Source organism: Nymphaea colorata, chromosome 3, assembly GCF_008831285.2.
Source record: "Nymphaea colorata isolate Beijing-Zhang1983 chromosome 3, ASM883128v2, whole genome shotgun sequence".
NCBI classification, from domain to species: Eukaryota; Viridiplantae; Streptophyta; class Magnoliopsida; order Nymphaeales; family Nymphaeaceae; genus Nymphaea; species Nymphaea colorata.
The window spans coordinates 4,783,724-4,807,741 of NC_045140.1; the positions used below are offsets into that span (position 1 = coordinate 4,783,724).

Sequence of the window (24,018 nt, forward strand, 5' to 3'; positions counted from 1 at the left end):
TTTCCCAAATGAGTTAAAGCCGAGATTTACAACGGGTTGAAACCCAGCCACATTAGCCTAGGCCCCGTTTGATGGGCGAGAAAAAGTCGATGGAGCGGTAAAAATTTGTACGGGCGGGTGAAATTTCACCCGCCTGACAAAACAACCATCAAACAGGGTGATTTTTCACCCGTTTAATGTAAAAAGGAGCGGGTGAAATTTCACCCGCTCGACAATGCTTTCACAAACGTCCTCCCTTCGCAGCTTCTTCTCCCTCGCATTCTTGCCTTTTCACCGTCGCACCAGAGGCGTCGCCCCTCTCATCGTTGCTCCTCCGCCATCTCCGCTGGCAACATCGCCGCTCCGCCGTCACTGCTCCGCTCCTCCACCGTTTCGCCAACCCACAGTCACCGCCAAGTAAGATTTCGTTGTCTCCCTCTGCTCAAGAAACGCCCAAATTTTTTTTCTCTGTCTCTTTTGCTCTCGTTTTCTCCCTTTCTCTCTTGCGATATATTTGGAGGTTCGTCAACGCCACATCGTCGTTCCGCCCAAGGAACGCCCAAATTTTTTTTCCCTGTCTCTCTTCTCTTGCTCCTCGTTGTCTCCCCGTCTCTCTTGCTTTAGTTGTCTCCCTGTTTCTCTCGCTCTCGTTGTCTGATTTTTCTCCTCTTTGGAGTTGGGGATTTGCGTTTTGATTTTCTTAGTAGGGTATTCGGGATTATGTGCAGCGGTCATTGTTCATTTACGTTTTCGTTGCTCATTATTGGGATTACGTTTTCCTTGCTCAATCCATTCGTTTAATCTCTGCATATTAGATCAGTTCTGATTTTATGTATCGTTGCATCTTAGAAGCAGTTTTACATTCCCAAGTTGAGTGCATTATTCATTATTTCCTCGTTTCTGCAACAACCCTTTCTTCATTATTTTTGACGTATTGTTTCTCCCAGTTGAGTGCATTATTCATTTTTATGCAAGCGTACCATTTTTTTTCCCTTTCTTCCTGTCTACTGGGAAATGCCACAACGGTGGACAACTGGGATCGTTGCATCTTCTTAATTTATAGAAATTATGAGATCTGCCTCAGGTTTGCTCAAGATGAGTTTTTTTTTTTTTTATTGCCTTCCATGACCTAGGTATTCTGAAGAACAATATCAGTGATTACAGTTATGTATCGTTGCATCTTCTTAATTTATAGAAATTATGAGATCTGCCTCAGGTTTGCTCAAGATGAGATTTTTTTTTTTTATTGCCTTCAATGAAGAGCCTGGCCTAGGTATTCTGAACAGTAGCGTTCACACCAACAACCTCCAATGATTATCAATCATGAGAAATATTAGATTTGGATGATTTCAACATCGAAAAAGCGATCAAGAATACAAAGTATGTACTAGAAAAGCCAAATAGAAGTATAGATCATCTCTGCTTCTGCAAAGGCTTGGAGTGCAGTAACCCCACAGTCTCAGCAGAGCAGCTTCCTGGTAGCTCATGTTTGTGGCCACTGAACTGAGAGTGAACAGCTGCACATTCACTTACTTTTATTCTCAATGAAGTGGCTAGAGGCATCTACTTTTATGTATTGCCGACCTGAAAATGAAGTGGCTAAAGGAGGCGTCTGCTTTCATGTATTGCCAATTTGCTTTTTGTTACATATATCATGTGAATGGTCGTCTTTTTAATGAACTGGTTGTATGGTGATTTGTTTTGGCATGATTCATGAAGAAATATATGGGTTCTGCAGTCCATTTTTTGTTTGTTGGTTTTGGCTTGGTGGTGGTTCCATGAGGTGATGATCTTTCTCGTTTGGTGGTGCATCATTTTGCAGGTTAAATTTTTCCTGTGCATCAAACAGGGTTAAATTTACCACGTTAAATTTTTCATGTTCATCAAACAGGGTTAAATTTACCACGTTAAATTTCACCCGACAATCAAACAGGGCCTCGTTTTGGAAGAGGGTGAAATTTCATCCACTAAATTTTTCTAGAAAAATTTACCATGATAAAATTACCGCGTTAAATTTCACCCGCCCATCAAACAGGCCCCTAAGGTCGTGTCTGATTTTATATCGCCGTGAATTTTAGATTCGCAGTTTTGAAGTCCGATCACCTCTCAAATCCACGCTTTTTACATTATAACATGGATTTGATACCCACATGGAGGGTGAATGCTGAAATCCGCACTTTGATAAAAAAAAAATGTACATTTCAAGTATCATGGATTTCAGAACCCCTCAGATCTAAGATTTATTAGGAAACTTAAAGAACAGCAACCCTCAATCCAAATCAACACTTCTCATAGGCATTGATGGTTGGAACACACCACTCTCTCAGACTGCTTACACTATAGATAGATAGCGAGCGAGCGAGAGGAGAGGAGAGGAGAGGAGAGGGGGGATAAGAACCATCCATATTAGCCCGAACGGCTAACTCAACACTCCTCAATAAGAGATAAGACCCAGCCATGTTAGCCCAAGCCACTAACTCAACACTCCTCAATATAAAAGAGAGAGAGAGAGAGAGAGAGAGAGAGAGAGAGAGATGGATGTTCAGATGGTTCTTGATATATTTTACTCAAGTAATCTAGTCTAAAAAGCATATTTTGTATAAGAAACGGAGCAGCCTTCAAAACTGGGTCTGTCAGAAGTAGAAATGAGCACTAATATGCACGTTATAGGAAGGAGAATATAGAATCGAATAGGCCACTGTACAAGCAAATGCATATCCAAATTTGGGAAGACATCGAAACCTTCCCGAACAGAGACCAGATCACCTGACTGGTGACATGAAATACCGCCAGGAACCATATGTTTCAGATAGGTGGTCCTTGTACAAGCATATGGCCTCATTTGACCGTGGTGGTGTTTTATGTTTGCAACCGCACCCAACTTTTGCACCTAAAGAACTCCAGGGCCCTGTCAAATGTTTAATTAAACCACACACACTCACACACAGCGAGACGAGAGAGGATAGTAGAGGATCACTGCTTCCTAGTACCCAGGAAACATCATTACAGACCACCATCCAAATGCAACTCATAAGGATCACTAGAATTCAAAATGTTCCAAGTTCAAAAGGTAAAGCTAATCAATGCTTGGCAATAGTATATACAAAGCAAGTGTTTGAGATGGAGAGAGAGGCATGACATGATCATATCGACATTTCCCTTTCTGAACTTTTAGCGCTTGAAAAAATGCCAAATATCCATAAACTTTTTGTTGCTTTGCTGCAATCATCATTGGTACATAAAACAACGTACTAATATTTCCTTTTACATGGTTGACTTCCTAGCAGAATCACAATATGCACACTATTATCGACGCGAATATTGATCAACCAGTGCCTTGGCTTTATCTGGTGCAAAGAATCTAGCCTGTAGTTTAATAGAAGAAGATGTAAGCAATCGAGTGAACAGGTGTAGGCATAGTATAAGAACCAAGAATATAAGAAACATGAAACATGATTAGGTACAAACTTTCCAATCACTGAGCAACACAAATCTGCATATGACAAGATCGAGAATCTACTAGGCTGCCCGCAAAGGACTAGTGGCAATTGAATATAGGAAGGCAGAAATTCTCTAAACTACCTTAAACACACTAGAAGCTTTTATCCTTTGGCATAACCTATTACTGCTTGAACATTTCTCTCACTGAGGCTTTTTTTTTGGGGGTACTTCCGCTGTCATCATTTTGCCAACAGTTTCTTCATTTACTACCTTTGTATCTCAATGTGTCTTAAAGCTTGACAATTCTCTTTCCTCTATCAAGTCAATGGGTGTATTTCCTTTAATTTCATATTCCGATGAATCCCACGTGCCACAACTGAGATATCTATGAAAAGTACAACACATAAGAGAACCAACATGTTACACTATCAAATAAATCTTCTCGTAGGCTTATTTGGTCCCACAGTGATGGAAAAACTGATTGCAATCAATGAAGTGCCACTTGCCTTTTTTATGGAACTGTTGTTATATTTCAAAAAGAAAAGAGAGCTTTACAATAATCGGAAATTTAGCATTGGGCACATTAATCAGAAATTTAGCATTCAGCACCATTGGAAACATAAATAATATCATGCCTGTTGAAATTACTTGGTTTGTTGAAAATCTACACCGATATGAATGAGGGCCAGAAAATCTGTACCTGGATGAACATCCGTTCCGCATCCCCAACCTTTCCATTTTCTTTCAAAATGATACCCTACAAAAAAGTACGGCATTGGTGAGGTTTTTCTGATGGTGAACACATGCAAAAAAAGGCTTAGGTCATTAAGTTCATCATTGCCTAATTGAAGTTAAATATGAATACATTTTCATCTTGTTCAACACGGATGGAAAAACAAATAGTTCTGAACTTTAAAGTATATTTAGAACATTTTAACTGACAAAAAGGAGTAAAAAGTAATATAAACGATATGTTTTAAATTTTCATTTGGCAATTTTTCCTTTTTTTTCTTTTTTCTTTACTTTCCCATTTCCTTTTTTTTTTTTTTTCAAAACCACCAATATTTATGGCCAATGAGATAATACATTTGGATTAAAATAACCCTAGTAAAACTACAAATAAAGACTAAAATGCCCCAAATAACAATAGACAAAGACATATATACATTAAAATAAGGTTCTTAAAACATTGAAGCCATATTAATGACACAACAAATTACTAAGATGTGTGAATAACATAGAGAGCTTCCTGCTCAAAGTTTTGCAAAGATATAGTCATGACAAAATGATAAAACATATGATGCACCTGTTCAACAGTTTCACGGTTAACTTTCAGTCTAGCGTCATTTGACACTTCAATACTGACTGCAAGCCTGGATGAAGAAGACTCTACTCACGTTAGAACTATCAATGAAACAATTAAAACTCTCTATGAGTGATCACTCACCTGGGCCCTATTTTTCCTTTCGACTAATAGCATCAGAGACTTGAAATTTTACTTTCTAGTATGTCAGGAAGTCAATATTTTTTTTCCTAAAATGCTTGTGATCAACCTAAGCTGTGGTATGCCACTCATTGAACTCCCATTACTCTAAAATAAATATGGCACTCCATCTCTGAGTCTTTGACTTCTGTCAACTAGGGAGCAGGAGACAACCACATTACCCCTTGCACCAAACCTTTGGATGGTCCAATTTATAGCCACAGGAGGAGATAGACTATAACAAAACTTTGATGTATTTTTCAGAAAAGTGCTTCACATTCATGTTTTGACATTTCTGATCTATGGTGTATCTGAGGAGTCACATCAATCTCACCACTATCAAATAATGCTAGTCATTCAATACATGGTGCACATCTACTTTCTAGCACATCCAACCAGACTGCTTGCATGGTCTTCCTTTATTTCCATGTAGAAAATGCTTATGTTCCTGCATGACAAGAACCACACTCATAGCCATTCTACCAACAGCTTTTATGCAGCTTATGGGTAATAAATGGAAACAAGCTGATTGTGACTACATTTCCATTGAGTTGGACTACAATTTATAATCATCATTTGGCTCCTCCACTCTGCCATGTCTGCAGCCTCTCATGGGATACAACAATTGCTTGAGTTGGAAACCAGAGGAGAGGGTTTTTTGTAGGTTTGGAAGGTTGTGTAATCTTATCTTCACCAAACATAACTTTTTATGTCCTGATATCATAGACAAACCAAAACATAAACCAAATACTGACACAAAATGCCTCATGTTTTGAACTGTCTTTGATAAATGGCAGTTAGCATGCTACAGACTAGCTACCAGAATTAAATCAACATAATATATCATCAACAAATACTGAAATCAAAAGGTGATATACCTTTGCAAGGTATCCTCGAAAGTCATCAGGATAGGCAGAGATAATTTGATCATAAACAGAAACAGCATCGCTGACATGACCCCAGTTGGAGTAAGCTTTTCCAAGAAGTAAATCAATCTTCACAAGGGAAGCATATGAAGTGTTAATAGTAGCATTATATTGTTGGTTGTCCATAATGACACAAAAAAGGAAAAAGCAACCATTCCACCTAATGGTGACAACCGACAAACAAGTCACATGGATATTGTAGAAAACCGACTTGATATTCAAGGATCAATTACACTGCTAGAGCACATGACTATATAACACACACACACACACACACACACACATATATAAGGTGTTGAGTGCAACTTGAGTTAGAGATTGTCGTAGTATATCCATCTTTTATGTCCATCCCTGGATAGGAAACCAGCACTACATGCTCCTGTGAGTTAAAGCAGTAACAGCCGTAGACCTTTCAACAAGAGAAAGGTATTCAACAATGTCCAGGGGCTCACTTGAATAGGGTCGACATTCTGCACATCTGAGCCAGCAGTCTCAGCAAAAACATCAGGTCTTCTCCCACTCTCAACATTCAATTGTTCACGAACATCCAAAAGTACCTGAACAGCCTGCAATAGAAGCACCTCTTTCAGGACGTTGCAAGAGGATGACATATTATCTCCAATAAGACAAATCGTAAATCCTCAGGTCAAAAATAGGATTTTGTCTATGTAATTACTTGCAACCTGCATGTTGCAATTAACATTGTAACAAGAAATTTGGATGATCAAAATGCAGAACAAAAGTTCATAATTATCCTTAACTGGTCACAAGGACTTTGGACCAGTTTAGTTAAGATCGCACTAGGCATCTAGGGGAGCTTACCCACCAAGGTCGTCCAACCATCTCTGTCTAATTTACATCCTCAGGAATGTTGTCCCTTCATCTCTTATGTGTAGATAAATCACTTAAAACATGTGAAACTAAGTGTTTACATACGAAATCTTGCTATTACACCATCATAAAAACTCAGACTGCCAGTAAACTGAAGCATCAAATGCAGCTCGGTGAACTAGAACCATGACAACTTGTGACAAGGGTCATTGAAAAATTACAAGAGACAAGATATTAAAGGAGAAACTACATTGACAAGGATAATACCAACATCAATCTGTGGGCAGGCTATTAGGCAGACATACACAGTTTATGCCAAGCATCCCAAATATAGAAATATTAACTGCCTTCAAGTTGAAACTCTCAAGTCTAATCACCTAGCATCACACATACAAAGCACATGCATCCATGCACACACACAAGCACATGCCTTCAATTTGGCCGACCAGCACATCTACCATCCAGCCTGTTCCATAGTTTTAATTTGTGTTTGGTTAACCCAATTGTTTCATACTTTCATGCATTCTACATGTCCAAAAAAGTGAGGTTCAGGAAAAGAAATGAATCATGGATTTACAGTTTTGTATTTGATGTAAAAATAAAACTTAGGTCATAAAAAATTTACACATAGAAAATGATGATTTCCTTTCCTATTCCAAAATTTTTGGACACTTTGAGTGCATCTGTGTGGCTAGACTTTAGAGAAGAGAAAATAAGAACTTGAAAAGTGCTGGATAGCCCACCAGATTGAGAGCATTGACATCCAAAACTAACATGCACACGATATATAAAGCATGAATACCTTCTCAAGTGCATGCTATTAGATAGTTCTAAATCATCATAATTAACTATTAAGAAATCATAATCAATGAAATCAACCAATAATGATATCTATAACAATCTTAAGAGAATAAAGAAACAACACAAACGAAAAAAAAAAAAAAAAATCAAGACCATAAAAGGAACCTGCTGAGCTAATGGCAAAATCTTCACTAGTTTGACAACAGGTCTAACATTTGCACGAAGCCTCCAATTGTGCCCAATAATCAATGACATGTTGACTGTTTATGCAAGGGACACATGCCAAGTGAAGTGTTCATATTGCATAACCACAAACCCTTTTTGGTTTCCTTTTCTATTTAAAAATCCAAAGCATGGAAAGCATAAACTTTTTAGCAACTTCCATGGAAGAGCTAAAAAAACCACTTTTGCATCAGCCAGAGAGAAACTCCTTTCCTGAAGACTACATATGAAGGGGTCACTGCACATCATTTATATAAGAAAAAGCATAAACATAAGGAAAAAAAACATCAAAATTATATTCATCTTTTACCTAAAAATACCCCATCCATCCATCCATATGACTACACTATCCAAGTGCATCTTCAATTTATGCTGCACCTGACACTAATTGTTCACTTTTCAGAACCATACAGATCGGCATTACCATCACCACATCACCTGTTGTTTCCATACCTATAACAGGAGCTAATAAAGCCAACAAAACCTAGTGCTAATATGTTATTCAGTAAGTTAATTACAAACAAGAGGAGCATGTAATGTGGAATTTTATGTTCTTTTCCTTCTAAGGAAGAAGATGCAATGGTAATAAGTAGAATGGACGAACCTCATCTGGCTTCTCAGCAGCTAACAAAGCATTCACCAAACCACGAAGTACTTCAAAATTATCCATGCCTGATAGCTGAAATAAACAAAGAATGAAGACATATGATAAAAGATCTATGCAATGGGATGAACATATCATCCATGAGACCAAATCGTGAAGCTCAACATAAGGATAGAGCAAGCAATAGACATACAACCTAGCAACAACACTCTTATTTGGAAAATTCACCTTCTTCCATGCAAAAACGATGTAGAAGTTCCAATTTATGTAACCAAAATTTCTGAAACACTCATCTATATGCCATCTAAAAGAGGAAAATGTAAAAGAAAAAATAACCGGCCACTAATTTATTGACTATTTGCCAACATTGGAAAGCCAATGGTTGTTTCCATTTTCAGAATGCATAATAACACACAAATCACCTCAATGGCAAAAAAACATGCACAGATGCATGAGACCATGGTATCAAAAAGACTGCATTTGTCATGAGTGTCAAAATAATAACTAGTCAAGTTGTAAGATACAGTCAGCATTAGCTCATTACTTATGCATGTTGCCCTAGACATTCCTTGAGCTTGACTTGCTGCAACATAAATGATATAGTTGTCATATTTCATTGAGAGTTGTCGTAACTGCAGTTGCACAACACACACACATATCTCCATCTTTTTAGGCCTCTTAAAAAGACATAGTTGCATTATGAAAAGTTGGTAGAGAACACAAATTTAAAAAGTGAAAAAGTCAAAAGCTGATGTTGTATTGCAAGTTGACAATGAAAAGTTTCAGTTTCGTTATTGAATAACTACAACCGAATGCATGTTTTTGAGTAAATTGACAAAAAACACAATAAAACAATTGCACTTTTAAGACCACAATGCATGGGGCCTAAAGTAAACCAGTCCCTGACCCTGTATAAATTTGAAATTTGTGGGAACACATGTTTTGATTGGGCCCACCATAGAACCCTTTGAACATGATAAACCTGCTTTTTTATTTAGTTTAAACTAAACTGATGGATGTGTTTATCATATTCCATTCAATACAGAACATGTGTTATATCTTGGTTATTTTGTGACACTTGTATGTGTGAAGAGGTGAAAAATCAATAGCTTCAGATTCCATACAAAACTTGATGGCGAAACACTCAAGTTTTTTTACTAGGTGACGAATCAACAACTCAAGTTGCACGCAAACTTGGTGATGAGAAACCCAAAACTTTTTTTCCAAAGTACTCTCAGAATAAACATTTACAAGTTCAGATTGGACAAAAATATCATCAGATATACTTTTGGTCAGAACCAAAAAGTGAGGCAATACCTAAAGGAATACAGACCAATGCATTCCCACGTGCACATTTTTTTGTGGTCATTGTAGCCCAATAAAGAGCACCAACTTCCACATTTCATTATTTACCCAACAAAGTACAACCTCCATAGTATGTTGTTAGTTTAGTTCTATGCCAAATGGGTGTAGGGTGTGGGTACTGATGCAGGTGTGGATGCAGGTGTGAGTGCGAGAATTTTAAAACATTTGGGTGCAAGTGCTGCAAGAGAGAGAGAGATAGAGAGAGAGTGTTAACTGGCAAGTAATAAATTTTAGAAAAAGTTAGAACCAAACACTTAACATTTGAGCAATAAACAGACGACCACCGAACTTTTTCGAACAAAGGAGAGCTCAAGGTTTTATTATAACTCTCAAATTGCTGCCCCACTATAAAAAAATGTGATAATAAACATATAATTTACAGAAAAGCTCTTCTTCATGCACTAAATCTCAAAATAGTATTAGAAAACAATTAAAATGATTTAAAGAAACAGAAAAAGAAGACACTACCTATCAGGCGATAGTCTTGCCAGACGGAGGTGGGGAGGCAATGGTCTTTGTTGTTCATTGCTATGCGACGATAGTTTTATTCAGATTCACATAAGGATCTTTGCTAGATGGCAGCACATCTCAAGACCAAAGTAGGAAGATCTAGGGTGATGTTCCTTCAGGTATTGTCTCTAAATGCTTTCTGTACATCAACATAGAAGGTGGGCTGCTCCCTCCATTCCTTTACTGCAAAGTCTGCCACCATCAACTCGGTCATTCTCTCCACCAACACTGGTGTTGTGCGTTCAATGTGTAGATTGACATCTGCGACGACTCTATCTTGTCTAGGTCACCACATACGTTAGGGTTCGAGTACCCCCCCCCCAAAACTCCTTCATCAATCTCAGGCTTGTCATGAATGCAGAGTCGTGAGCTCACCTAGTGTCACTAGACAGAAAGGGTCTTTTTTTAACTTTGCAATTTTTAAAATATTTTTTTGAGATTTAGTTTATCTACAGGGACACTTTTGTAAGCTATACATCTATTCTCACATTTTCATGGTGGAGCAGTGATTTGAGAGTTATACCAAAAAACCTTGAGTTCCTCTTTGTTAGTTCAAAAAACATAGGTGGTCATATGTTAATTGCTCGTGCTCAAATGTTAAGCACCCTATTGCAATTTTTCTAAATTTTACATGTTTATATTTTTTTTGTCGTAAAGCAAATTTTATTTGAAGGTCACTTTAGTCTATTTCTAAAACTTATGCCAAATAAAATAAAACTTATTTTTAAAATGTTGGCAGCCAACAACAGGGGGGTATTTTTAAAAAACGATACCTTACACATACAGGACAACCAGGTGTGATCGTCCTTTTTAAGGATAAAGATAGAGAGAGAGAGAGGGAGACTTGTACATGACTAAAAAGACAGAGAGGGGAGGGGAAATGGGAGGGAAAGAAAAAGACAGAGAAAAAAGAATAAAAGGAAAGGAAGAGCCAAAGAAGAACAAGGGTGATGTGAAGACAAGAGAAAAAGAAAGAGCAGGTCCCCATTGATATTGTCAAGCTGCCAATCACTGGAAAATAATGGAGTGGCAAAGAAGAGAATAAAAGTTTCTTTTTGTCTTTCAGACGGAAAAGTTTTCCATTTTTTGTTGCCAAAAAGTATGGTAGGTGAGGTCAAAAGCACCCGACTTTCATTGACTGAGTAGGGTGCTATGTCGGAACTGAATCCACACAAGCACTCAAGTCGAATCAACATGGGTGTTCTGCCTGTTTTGGCATGTATATGTTGTAAGATTTTGATATCTTATACCAAACTACCAGATGAAGTTAGATGCAAGAGGAGGAAGAGAGAAATAGGCTGCACGTGCAATAAAGAGAGAGAAGAAAGAGGGCAGCAACCTTGATGTCTGCCTTTAGTTATTATTATATACTAATCACAATTTAGGGTACAAAACAAAATACACAAAACAACATTAATAATTACAAGTATGCCACCGCCCATGATGTGTGGGCGTGTGGATCAAATGGGTCGGGTCTGGGTGACCCGATCCATATCGTATAATCTTAACATATGTGACGTAAGCTTTGTTTCCTTATGCAGATAAGCAGACACACTAAAGATCGATTAAGTCGCAGTAATGAGAATGTAAACATGAAGAATGGTTGTTCACCCTCTTTTTAAATCCTCTCACATTAGTGTCAGAAATTTTACTAAAAAAACCATCATAGGGTGTTCTAATTGAATATTAACTTGTTATTCAATTATCATTTCCGGATATTTGAAAAAAAAAAACTATTCCAAATGAGATTTCCAGTTCTCATTCCAAGGCACTGAAATGATTTGGTCAAATTGATGCCATAACATGATATCCTCAGGCCTGCAAAGCAAGGCATGGTCCTCTAGTACCAAATTCAAGGAAATCTGAACAATTTAATTCCAAAATACTAACTGATAGGGAATTTCTGTAAGCAGCAACACTTCCACTGTAATCTTTAAGCTCATATTTTACTTCTCCAAGAAGTCGGTAAGCATCAGGATCCTTTTGCTTTTCCTGACAAACATAGAAGATAAATCATGTCACAGTTACTCATAGACAGCCCCAAGAAGAGGGAAAGGGTGGTATTTGCCTAACCTTTGTAAGCTTTTCAAGAAGAGAGGCAGCACGGTCATAATCTCCCAATTCAACAAGAGTTACAGCAGCTCCCTGAAAAGCCACTATGGAATAAAGATACATCTAATGGAGAACATGTAATGAAAGTTGGCACCCATACAAAAACCTTAAAAAGCACACAACTAATTTACATATGACATCAATAGAGCATCATTGCCATAAAAAATAATAGTCCACAAACAAGAAAACACACTAAAGTGCTCAAATAACTGCTTGGGAAGATCTGTACATAAAAGCAACTTTGCTGACAAACATAGAATATGATGAGAGGAACAAGCTGTAAAGGCATAACTAAAACAAATTCTTGCAGTTGGTTAGTGGCCAAACAGCCAACCAATGAAAGGGTTTCAGATCATTTTAGACCTTATAGAGGTAACTGCCTTGAACATGATCAATAGACAAAAGAGATCCGCTTATATGGACAAGGGCAAAATCTTAATCACAAACGTCACCAACATTTTCACATATTGCAACATTAATCCCAATCAGCCAATAATGCTGGCAAAATACAGTAATCCTTTCAAATATTTCAAAAACAAAATATCATGATATTATTCAGAGATCTTCCTGGCAAATCATGTTTTTTTCACAATTAAAAAGCTGCCTAGTTGTTTATTTATATTTTTGCAAAATAAATACTACGCCCATTATCTCATAATTTCTATTATTTTTCAAATTTCAGAATTTCTGAGAATTTCCTGAGAAAAATCACATTTTAAGAAGAAAACCAAGAAAAAACTGTGTTTTGTGACTGGTCAAAACTAACATGTCAAATCTGCAAATAATTTCAAAAAACAAGAGCATGTAACAAAGCCATGGACATTCACATACATAACATAAATCTGTAGCTAAAAATATCTAGAGTTTTCCAAGAATCTTGACTCACTTCAAGAGCATCTTTATCAACTGGGGAAGACTTAAGTGCCACCTCATACTGCTGAAGTCTTGCCTGAACAAAAGTCTAAGCATCAATAACAATGCTAAAAGCTTTCTACACATAAAAAAGAGTTTGATATATAACAACTAGAAGCCAACTCAGTGTCTGTAATAGATCAGAAATAACAACAGAGGATGACCTACAGATCAGAGAAAACAAATGGACAAACTGCAAGTGAACTGCCCTATCAAAATGGAACCCCTATCAAAATGGAACCAGTGAACTACAAAAATTTCTGAAATGGATCCCATTAACTTGTAGATGTAACGCTCGTCATGTTTTGAGCAGGTCGGGTCGGATCGGGACTCAGACCCGGACCCGAACCCTTGGCGTCAAAGAGCCGACGCGAGGGCTCTTCTCCCTCGCCTTTCCCTCTTTTCTCTCGTCTATCTCCTGGGTGCTCTCAGGCTAGTGCAGAGAAGAAGAAGAAGACGGAGGTGGTGTCGGCAGCGGCGAGGACGGTGGCGGCGACGGTGTTGCATAGGTAAGCCATCGGTCTCCCCCTCTCCCTATCCTTTCTTTCTCCCTTCCTCTCCTCCGCCACTCTCACCCACTGTCGCCTCTCTGTCTGTCTCCCCCTTGTTCCCCTTTTTCCGTCTCTCTCTCTCCCTCTCGTCTCTCTGGCGCTCTCTCTTCTCTGTCTGTTTTTTTTTTCTTTTTCTCTGACAGCGCCCTCTCTCCCTTCCCTCACGTGCTCTCACCTCACCGCCTTCTTTTCCCCTTTTGACCGAACCCTTTCTCCCTCTCGTTTTCAGCCTACCTAACATCTACCGTAGGTTTTTTTTTTATGACAAACCCCTCCCTTGAGGCCCCTTCTCGCTGATTTTGATTATATTGTGGGTTTGGTCGATTTGCAGCTAGGGGAACGTATTATTCCCCTCGTATCAGCGACTAGGTGGTGGAGTCTTGGCACGATTTTTGCCGTTTGGGGATCGATTGAGCGCTTGGGGTGGCTGTCGGAGACGTTACAACAGTTCGGACTCTTGTTTTGGGGTGAGCAAGATCTAATCAAGCCCAAATTATTGAATATTATCGATTAAAGCATGTATAATTACTGTTTGAGCATGCTAAGAGCTTAGTATTAATTATTTGGAATGCATGTTAGTGATTTTGTTTTTGGGGGAAAGCTTATGACTATGTTGGAAAGCGAAGATTCATACATTTGATGATCATTTAAGCATGATGGATTAATTTTCGAAGCATTAGGGAAGCATGGTAGAGATTGTGAGGTTGTGGGGAAGATTTAGAACAGCCTTAGGGTGCACGTAACACATGCTTTTGTGAACGGGTGTGTCATGAAGTTAATTGGGGAAATATACGTATTTGGATGTGACTTTGGGGTGGATGTCTTAATTAAAGAACGTTATTGAGGAAGGTGTTAGTGATGGATTGATTGATGGTTGTGGGTTTTGATATTTTGTGCCAACGTCAAGTTGTAAGGAGGAGGCCTAATGGAGAGCTTGTTGGTCGACACTACCCGTCGACCCCCTCTTGAGGCGATGACACGTGCCTCAATGATTCTGTTTGTATTTGTTTGAATTGTTTAGGTATTCTAGTAAGAATCTTACCTTTGGTTTATGTTTGCAGGTACACCGGGCACGTCCCGTCGACCTTGAGTTCAAAGCTCGAGGAGTTTTGAAGAAATTGGTGAGCGCGCCACAGGTATGGCGGCATTCCAGGCAAATCCCTGCCTGAGGCCAATGTGTGATTGTGTGTTCCTAGGATCAGGGGATCCTAGGATTGTGATGTTAATTGATTGATTGCCTTGTAAATGAGTATATGTATGTTGCTTATATGATATGAATGGTCGTTTGTTTTGAAAGTGTTACGCGTTTGCATGTGCATGCTAGAATTGATAACTGTTTAGGACAGATGAGGCGGGGTATCGAGTCGAGTGTCTCCTCGACCCCAATTGTGCATTAGAAAGCATCATAGAATGATAACTGCATAGGACAACTATGAGCCAACCGCAGGTCGAGACTACTCTCTGTGGTTTGGCTAAGTCTTCAAAAGATGTGATTGATGAGATGATCGTTATGAATGTGTATGTTGTTGCATATACATTGCCATGGGCAATGATGCAAATGGATGATTTGGAGGGTAGTTGTACCCGTATGGTATGACGGCTAGCAATAACTGTTACTGTATGTATAGACCTCATGTGGAGGTAATTGGAGGTATGGGTGCACTCGTGAAGTGTACTAACCTCATGTGCTAGCCAGTCATGTGAATGTGTAACTATAATGATAATAATGAATGAATAAGAGATGAGAGGCCAGTGGGATGTGGCTATGTGTTGGGAGTTGTCCCGCTTTTGCCACTGGTCTCGCCTGTTCGGAGCGCAGGCGGTGCAAGGCCCCAGGGTTCTGTTATGTGATGTGCTTGCAGCGTAGGCTCCCGCCTTCCCAACCTGGGTGTCCTAGGGAGGGCTGAGTGTCTCTCCTTGGAACTCACACATCTATGGATGAGTGCTCTACCGCTGCAGCGGATGGATGGATCCATACGGGCCACCACGTGGGTTGTCTCTCGGCTGTAGGCCGCCCACGGTGTGCACGTGCCTATGTTTGCACCCACAGGAACTGTTAATACACTGAAGTTAATGAAAACGTGATGTATATGATGGAATGCATGTGACTGATGTGTATGTGAATGATCTGAATGCAAGTGTTATGTTTAAGCATGCTTCGCATGTGATTGACATTGTGTTAGTGTGGCCATCAAGTGGCCTTTACATGTCGTACTCTGACACGATATGATGATAGATGGGTTGATATTTGTTCTCTTATTTGAGACTTACTTGAGAAGGTTTAGCATTTTTCTGACTTGTTGCCATACTGCGAAGGCTGAGCCTTCAGTTGTTTTCTTTTTCAAGTTTTGGCGGACCCCGGGCAGCAGGTTGAGCAGATGGTTTCACTCACGTCCTACTGGGGAGGTTTTGGGTTTTGTTTGTATAGTGCCGGCGCGTCTTACTTCGTTTGTATTGATGTCTTATTTTGTTAGGCATCAATGGTAGGATTTTGGGGCATTTTTATCATGTATAGGGATGTGATTTGTATGGAATGACGTTGTTCTATAAATGAAAGTTCGCCCTATTGTTTTGAATTGCTTGGCTCATTTCTTTTGAACTGTTGTGTAGTCACACCTCGATGCTTGATGTTTAGAAAAAAAATGGTTGTGTGTCAAAAGGTCGGGGTGTGACAGTAGATGTACATTTGGGGTTAAAAAACGGGTTGGCATATGAAATTATGAACAAAAGACTTGAACAGAACTTTCTCATTTCACATGAAATTTCTAAAAACTGAAACAAAGCAAACGGAAACCAAATCAAGTTATGCATCTTGGGTCACAAGGACTAAAACATACTCCAAGAGGGTGCCTTTTTATAACATTTAAATAACTGCAACAACATGATTGACGGACTGATTAGATGTTCATGCATTAGTCAGTGAACTTAGTTGGCCCAGTGACATTACATTCCTAACCCTGACGGCATTAGATCACGACTAAAAACCGATGGCATCACCGCTTAATAAGAATAAATAAGCATATAAACGTTTCCATCCTTTCATTTGCTCACCTTTAGAACCTTTTCCTCCTCCTCTGGTAGCTTCTTGCTTTCCATTGAGAAATCACTACTGGTACTGATGCTGGGGGACAAACCAACAAATAAGATGACAATAGACATTGAAGAAAGACACAAAGAGAAAGACTTAGATATTTGGGAATATAAAAGAAACATGCAAAAACATAGAGAAGAAGGTTCATCAAAAAGCGACCATGGCATATGCTCTTCGACAACAAAAATGTAGGAATCACCGGTTCAGGCAACCACAAATACCTTCTGAAACTAGAATCATATTCAGAAGCATAATAAATGAAATCTAAAACAAATAAAACACTCGCTAAACCTCAAGTTCACCCTTTTACTTTTGAGTCCATAAGCAATATCTTGTTAAAAATTCTTCTGATCATGGACTTGATAGAATCTCATATTTTCTGGATGCTGCCATGTTAACAACAGTAACAGTTTGACATATTTTCATCTAAACCCTATTACCTCCTCACTTTTGAACCAGATGTCAAAAGCTAGTAACATTGTTTTCTTTATTCACTATTTCTTGATTCAGCATTCAGACTTCAGGAAAACAAGGAAATGAGAGGCCATTAAAAGCAGCAGTAACAGACAGAACAAGGCAAAAAATCACAATTTCCGTTTAGAGCACTAAGCTTGTATCCCTGACCTTCTAGGTTGCAAAAGAAAATCCAACAAGGTCTGGATTTAATACAAAGCATGCCGTTTAAACCTGATGCTGGTATATGGTGTGCCCTGCTGGGAGTTTGCAGAATTCACCAAGAAATCAAGATAGGAGAGCTTGTTGCAGAGAGAATTCTGGAGCTCGCCTCAAGTGCTCTGTCCCATGTTTCCATGGCCAATATATATGCAGTAGGATGGAAGTGGGAAGGAGCTGCAAGGTTAAGAATGATGATGAAGTCAAAGTGAAGAAAACACCAGGTTGCAGTTCGGTACTTTGGTTCAGGCAAATGGCAATGCTCATTCATTTGTTGTTGAAGATAGGTCACATCCTGAACATCAGTTGATTTACGGGGTTGTTGATGGGTTGGCATTACAACTGAAGGGCCTTAAAGTTGTAGAAATAGAAGTCAGGACAACCATCTATTTAACGACCCCTTTTATAAGTCCTTGAAGATCCCTCACAATCTTCAATACGGGACTAAATTTTTGAGGTGTTACAATCCACCCACCTTAAGGAACATGTGTCCGCGCGTGTGAGACCCTAGGTCCGAGTGTTGAACCAGCTCTGATACCACTGTAACAACCTGACCTACGCCTGAGCTCGAGCACCTGGTTTGGCGGGTCCCAACACGCCCCCTAGGAGTTTCAGTTCCAACTCCAAAAAGGATAAGAACCAGAACAACCATCTATTCAGTAACCCCCTTTATAAGTTCTTGAAAATCCCTCACAATCTTCCATATAGGACTAAATATTTTTGGAGTTACAACTTGTATGTGACCTTATGATGTCTCCAAAATGTGGATGTTTTGGACAGGTAATTCCTCCAGTTCCCAGTGGCCTGCCTCAGCCAGGTTTTTGGCCCATGTCACATTATACTTCTAGTGGGATGCTCAACCAAACCAAACCCCAGTTTCACTATGCTTCCACTCATATAGGCTCTAACAAGGAATGAGAAACTAATTAGACCAAACCCATGTGTTCCTTGGGCAAATGGGACGTTGACCAGTTCAAGATTGACCAAACACATGCATTACTTGGTTAGTCTAATGCCAAAATTTTAAGACATGCCTTGCTTAGATCCCTGTGGCCCAGCTGTACAGGTCCACTCTACAAAGACAGTGAATCTTTCACCTGGTTAGATGTAGATATGAAGGCCAGGGTCAGCCAAACCTGGTTGAAAATTTGAAATCTATTGTTTAATAGGTCAAGCCATAGGACTACCCAATTCTTTAACAAGCCAAATTTATCTTTAGAAGAGGTAGAGGCAACCTTTTCAGGTCGCCCCACCCTCTCAGTGGATCCCTCCCTGATGATCTAAATTTTGAAATGCATCAAAAATTAAATAAGCAATACAAGTATTCATCTAAACTCATACACCAAAATGGAGTAGATATAAGGAAGCACTCAATTTATACCTCCCAGAAGGAAGAAAATCTCCTAAAGTAAATACCAATCCCAATGACACGACAGCAGCACCAACTCCAATCTGTTGCAAATAGCTTGTCAATCTACAGGCCATAATCGTAACATATGTAAAGCATAAGCAACTGCCCAACTCTTCACACTATCAAATCAAGCTACCTACCTTAACACCAAGTCCAGTTGAACTCTTCTCTGGTTCAATGGGGGCATCATAGTCAATAGCTCTATATTGTGTATTGTCTTTTGCTTTCTTCTGTTCAAGAGCAGTCCTGCAAAATGGGTGGAAGGATAGGTCGAGGGCAAAAAGTCATGCTGTTAAGCGAACAAACGTACATCATGCTAAAGTTGGTCAATTACACTTTAATAGAGCAAGAAAATGATTTTTTTCCTTTTCTAAATATTGATTATTCGCCAGAATGAAGAGTTAGCAACTGGAATCTTAGATATTAAACATGAACCCTCATCTATTAACTTGCCAAATACTCAAAAGGGGTTACAAACATATCAAAACTCCACTATAAGCCATAAGTTTGAAAACTGTTACCTCACCTTCTGACCGCTTCCAGCTTCTCATTAAATTTACTATCAAATACAATACTTTCAGACCTTCTTCCATCGCTGCTAGATAACTTTGGTGCCTCTAAATGACAAGGAAAGCAACATTAGTTACAAAAGAAGCAGAAAAGTAGTGACAAATGAAAAAGATTTATCATCCTTCAGAATAAAATCATAAAGAAAAATGACAAACATGAGAAAATAATCAAACCTTCAAAGAAACCTCAATGGACTAAACAAATCACAAACTAAATTGTCATTTCTGATTTACGAGCATATTCAAGAACTTAATTCTTAAAGTGGTAGAAAGAAAGATTACTAATAAAAACAAAAGCAAATAAGGAAAGAAGCAGATGAGGTTGTACACTACTCTCTCTTTCTCTCTCTCTCTCTCTCTCTCACACACACACACACACACACATATATACACTTAAGTCTTCTTTCCCCAATTTGGGCATGCTTTTATGAAGCATCATGATTTTCCATATTATACATGTAGACAAAAGCCTGCATATGGAAGTTATGTGCCATTGAAAGAAGAATCATCATTCAGGGACTTTCTATGTTAAGTTAAAATAGGTCTAAACAGAATAGAAGAACATAACACTCAGGCTTTCAAGGAATTCAGTCAACAACGGTCTATGTTGCACCAGCTTTTGGTGACAAGCACTTCCTTTTGTGCATAAATAGGGATGCACATTTGTGTTCAAGCAGGTACAGGTCTGTGCCTGTGTTTGAAACTTTGAATCAATACGTAGGCAAAACAGGAAACACTTACGACTGACTGAAGTTTCAGATTGCCCTGATGAGAGCTTCCTGTAGCAAAATTTCAGATATATCAACAAGAGGACAAAAGAAGAGCCCTGCATAACAGAAATGAAAAAGATGTGGACAAACAGATGAATTTCTCGGTTCATACTAAAGATAGTAAAAGCTGTTTAAAGTGCCAAAATAATTCAACTATCAAGGTTAACCACAACTAAATTCAAGGAATATATGAAATTCTTCCTAACTCAATGACTTCAAAGGCAAGTCAACAGCTCCAGAAGGAAAAATCCTACAAGCTCTGACAAAAGGTGTCAGTCCATGTTCTTTGGTGAAAATTTTACACTTGTGGCATGCATAGCTAGCATTCAAAGCCACACAGCAGGGAATAAAGTTCCCGTTTATTCAACAAGATCTATGATGTAATTTCACCATCCTCATGCAGTATGTGTTCTAGTGTACCTTGGCTGTGATGAAACATCTTTGTCTTCTTTTGGAACATCGAGACGACTAACCTGGTAATTTCCATGATTTGCTAGTGAGCACATAATAATTGTGAAAAAAAAAAAAAATCATAAATGAACACCATCTGTCAACAGAAAATAAAAACGTATACATTATAGATGTATATGCATACTAGTATATATATTTAAAAGACCATATATGTGATATCAAGGATAAGTATGTCATTTCTTAGTTCTTCCTCTATACATCCACCTGTTGTTCTTTTTGTGTTTCCATAATTATCTTTTTTTACATTGTTTTGCAGCTCATGTTCTGGTTAAGCTTGACTTTCGGCCAGACTGAGCTATATATTAGCAGCAATCAAGTAGCAATCGAGCCGGTGGAGATGGTCCAACAGCAAGTTCAGCTGAGACCATTCCTGTATATATTAAAGGGTAAAACCCTTTTTTTACTATGTTTTTCTAAGTAGTAACCTTCAACATTATTGTTCAACTTTATGTGCTTGTGCTTAGTGCAATTATTCTCGCTTGTTTTCTCATATCACCTACAAGTGATTGACTAATTAAATAAAGCAACATGTAGGTCACAAGACCTACACTTTCATTCTCCAATAGCCTTTTCTTTTATTCCAATTCAAAATTAAAGAAAGTTAAAGAAAAAAAAATCAGTATTTTCAAACTGAAACCTTACAGCATGTGAAATTACAGACAAATTAGAAACTATGCTGAAAAATAGACAATCGTAAAAGGTCCACACAGTGAAAGAGAGTAATGATTAACAGATGGGGGTCATTACTTAAAAGTTAAAACAAAGCAGGTGATAATAATGCAGCACGCAAGACACCAAGAATAAGAAGAGAAACTCAAGAGCATGGAGGTCTTGTAAATTGTTGACACCAAAGATGATGCTTTCACAGTTCATTCTTCATCGCAACCACTAGCATGGATTTTGAAAAAAAAAAGAACTTGCCAACTTGTTAGGCACCTGATTGGATTTGTAAGGGCGACACTTCTGAAGGTCTGTGTAGTGTGCATTTGTGAACATTCAGAAGAGGGTTCTGGTAATGTGAACAAAACAATCCTTGCAATGAAAAGAGATAAAAGATATCCTGTACCTTCCCTTTTTTCACAGGCTGAGCCCCAAAACCACGTTTCCTCTCTGAAGTTGAGCATATAAAAGAATTCAAATATGTGGAGAAGTTAAGATACACAGGAGTCTTTTTCTCTCCAGCACTCTGAGTGAAAAGAGCATTGCCTTTAAATGGTTGTTTTGCCTACAAACAAGTACAATGCTATTAGATATAAATATGCAGCATCCTTGATCAAGAAAAATTAAGCAAATAACCATGTAAGTGGTATCACATCTCAAATTTCACAGATCGCAGGGGGAAAGTGCTATAATATGATCAAAAGTTACAAGGAATAACTTGAACAAACAAATTACAACACGCAGTCCACAGGAAAAGACCTATCATAAAAGCTTGACAAAATAGGCACAACGCAGGCCTTAGGACATTGTAAATTCATATAAGACCCCGTACAATGTGTTTCTAGCCAAAAATAGGATGCAAAAACAAAAATTAACAGAAATTTAAATGAAGAACTGTAAAAAGAGGGAAGTTCAGACAAATCATAAAATGAAAAATTAAGCTACATTAACCCTGAAGCTTGAAAAAACTCTTTATATGTGACTTGCTCCCTCTTCTAATAACCAAAGAAAATAAACAAAAAAAATGGCATTGAATCTCATGATCTCAGGCTGATATAGTAAATTGTGGTAGAAAATAGTCTCTGATACGGTACAATATGGTTAAATAACCTGACAGTGCAACACATCTTATTATATTGCATGGGTATATATGACTTGTACAACATTGTCAGCAAATGCTATTAGTGAGAATGATTCTTGCAGGGCCAAAAAAACTACATGTATAATTAACGTCTTCAAATTGCTTGAAAACCCATAAGAACTCTAGCATGTGAAAGCAATGCCTCTGAAAGAAGCATATCTTGCATGCCATGCAGCAATAAATGCAAAGAAGTAGGATACAGAAGTAAATGAAAAGAGACTACTAGTTCCCTATTTTCATCAAAATATTAGCAATAAAAAAGAAAGTAAATGCCTTCCGACACAATAAAAACTGACAAACAATGCAAAAGTTTACATGGACTGGCAGCACCCAAGTAAGGCACGTTATGCTTGATATATGTTGCATGCTAGACTCAATGGTCTAATTTTGTAGAGTTGACATTAATTTTGCATGCCATGTAGTCTTCATAGCAGCTAATAACAGATCCATACGTCTTAAGTTTGTCTGTAAGAAGTAAGATGCTTCACCTGTCTACTTGCTGACCGGTCAATACTCAATAGAAACCTCATAACCGAATTTGCAGTTTCATGAGGCAGCCGTAACACAAAAAACAACCAATAGTTTGGACTTTGGAACGTTCCAAGTCTTCCCCCATTCTTCATCACTCATTCCATTACTAGTTATTTTTAGTGAGCACCATAGTCCTAACCGACTTTGATTGTCCCCATTCACTTTGGTGCGCAATGTAAACCAAGCATCCTCAAATATCATGTAAACCCAATGAAAAGACACGAAGAACATCAAATTCTTCGAGAGGGAAAAAAGTGCCGATTCATTCACCATCAAGATGACGCCAATAAGCACACATAGTCACACACATGCACAGCAACTCTCCGAGGAGGCAAAACAGTGCCCTACTCGTCACAAGATTATACCAAGAAGCAAGCGCGCACACACACACACACAGCGGCAGCAGCCTTCTCATCATCACTAATCAGGATTATCTGGAAAGTAGTTAGAGAATTTCATTTCACTTCCTTCGTCTTATCCGGCCCCAGAAATGCGATGGATTTTGCTCGGTGTAACTACTTAAGGACTAATATGGTGGTTTGAGACCATAGGAAACTGCGACGAACCTATAGAAATGCAATCAATCACCCACAACACGAAGGCAGATGGAAAGAGAAAATACAGCACCTGCGGGAGAAGAAGATGGCAATCCATGGCGCACAAGGATTCTCACCGCGCAAATGTTCGAGCGATGACGTGGAGATTAGGCTTCGTTTCCTGCAAACTCTTTCCCGGCCTTCCTTTGAATATCATCTGGGGTACCAACATCTTAGCTCTAATTTCACAAAACCAATATCCTAGTTATAATTTCACAAAATCGCGTCATGTTGTGGAACTTTTCCTTGTCCGTGAAAAATGTTTTCCCATTAACATAGAAAGCACTCTAGCTGACCGCTGCCTATCATTTTGAAGCAATAAAAAGTATTTTAGTTCTCAATATTTTTCCGTTGTGTTGATATATCTTA

General features: G+C 38.5%; 1 protein-coding gene across 1 annotated transcript; it reads right to left on the reverse strand.

The window, feature by feature from the left end:
• Positions 1–3,032: 3,032 nt before the first annotated feature.
• On the reverse strand, positions 3,033–23,832 carry LOC116250514 (uncharacterized). Its single transcript, XM_031624184.2, has 16 exons — positions 23,681–23,832; positions 21,788–21,946; positions 20,671–20,723; positions 20,222–20,259; positions 19,438–19,528; positions 19,052–19,157; positions 18,882–18,952; positions 16,789–16,858; positions 13,161–13,223; positions 12,236–12,307; positions 12,053–12,154; positions 8,288–8,362; positions 6,282–6,395; positions 5,782–5,898; positions 4,121–4,177; positions 3,033–3,345 (listed from the first exon to the last, which is right to left on the reverse strand). The coding sequence occupies exons 1-16, from the start codon at positions 23,705–23,707 to the stop codon at positions 3,286–3,288; spliced, it is 1,275 nt and encodes a 424-aa protein (XP_031480044.1). The 5' UTR covers positions 23,708–23,832; the 3' UTR covers positions 3,033–3,285.
• Positions 23,833–24,018: the final 186 nt, after the last annotated feature.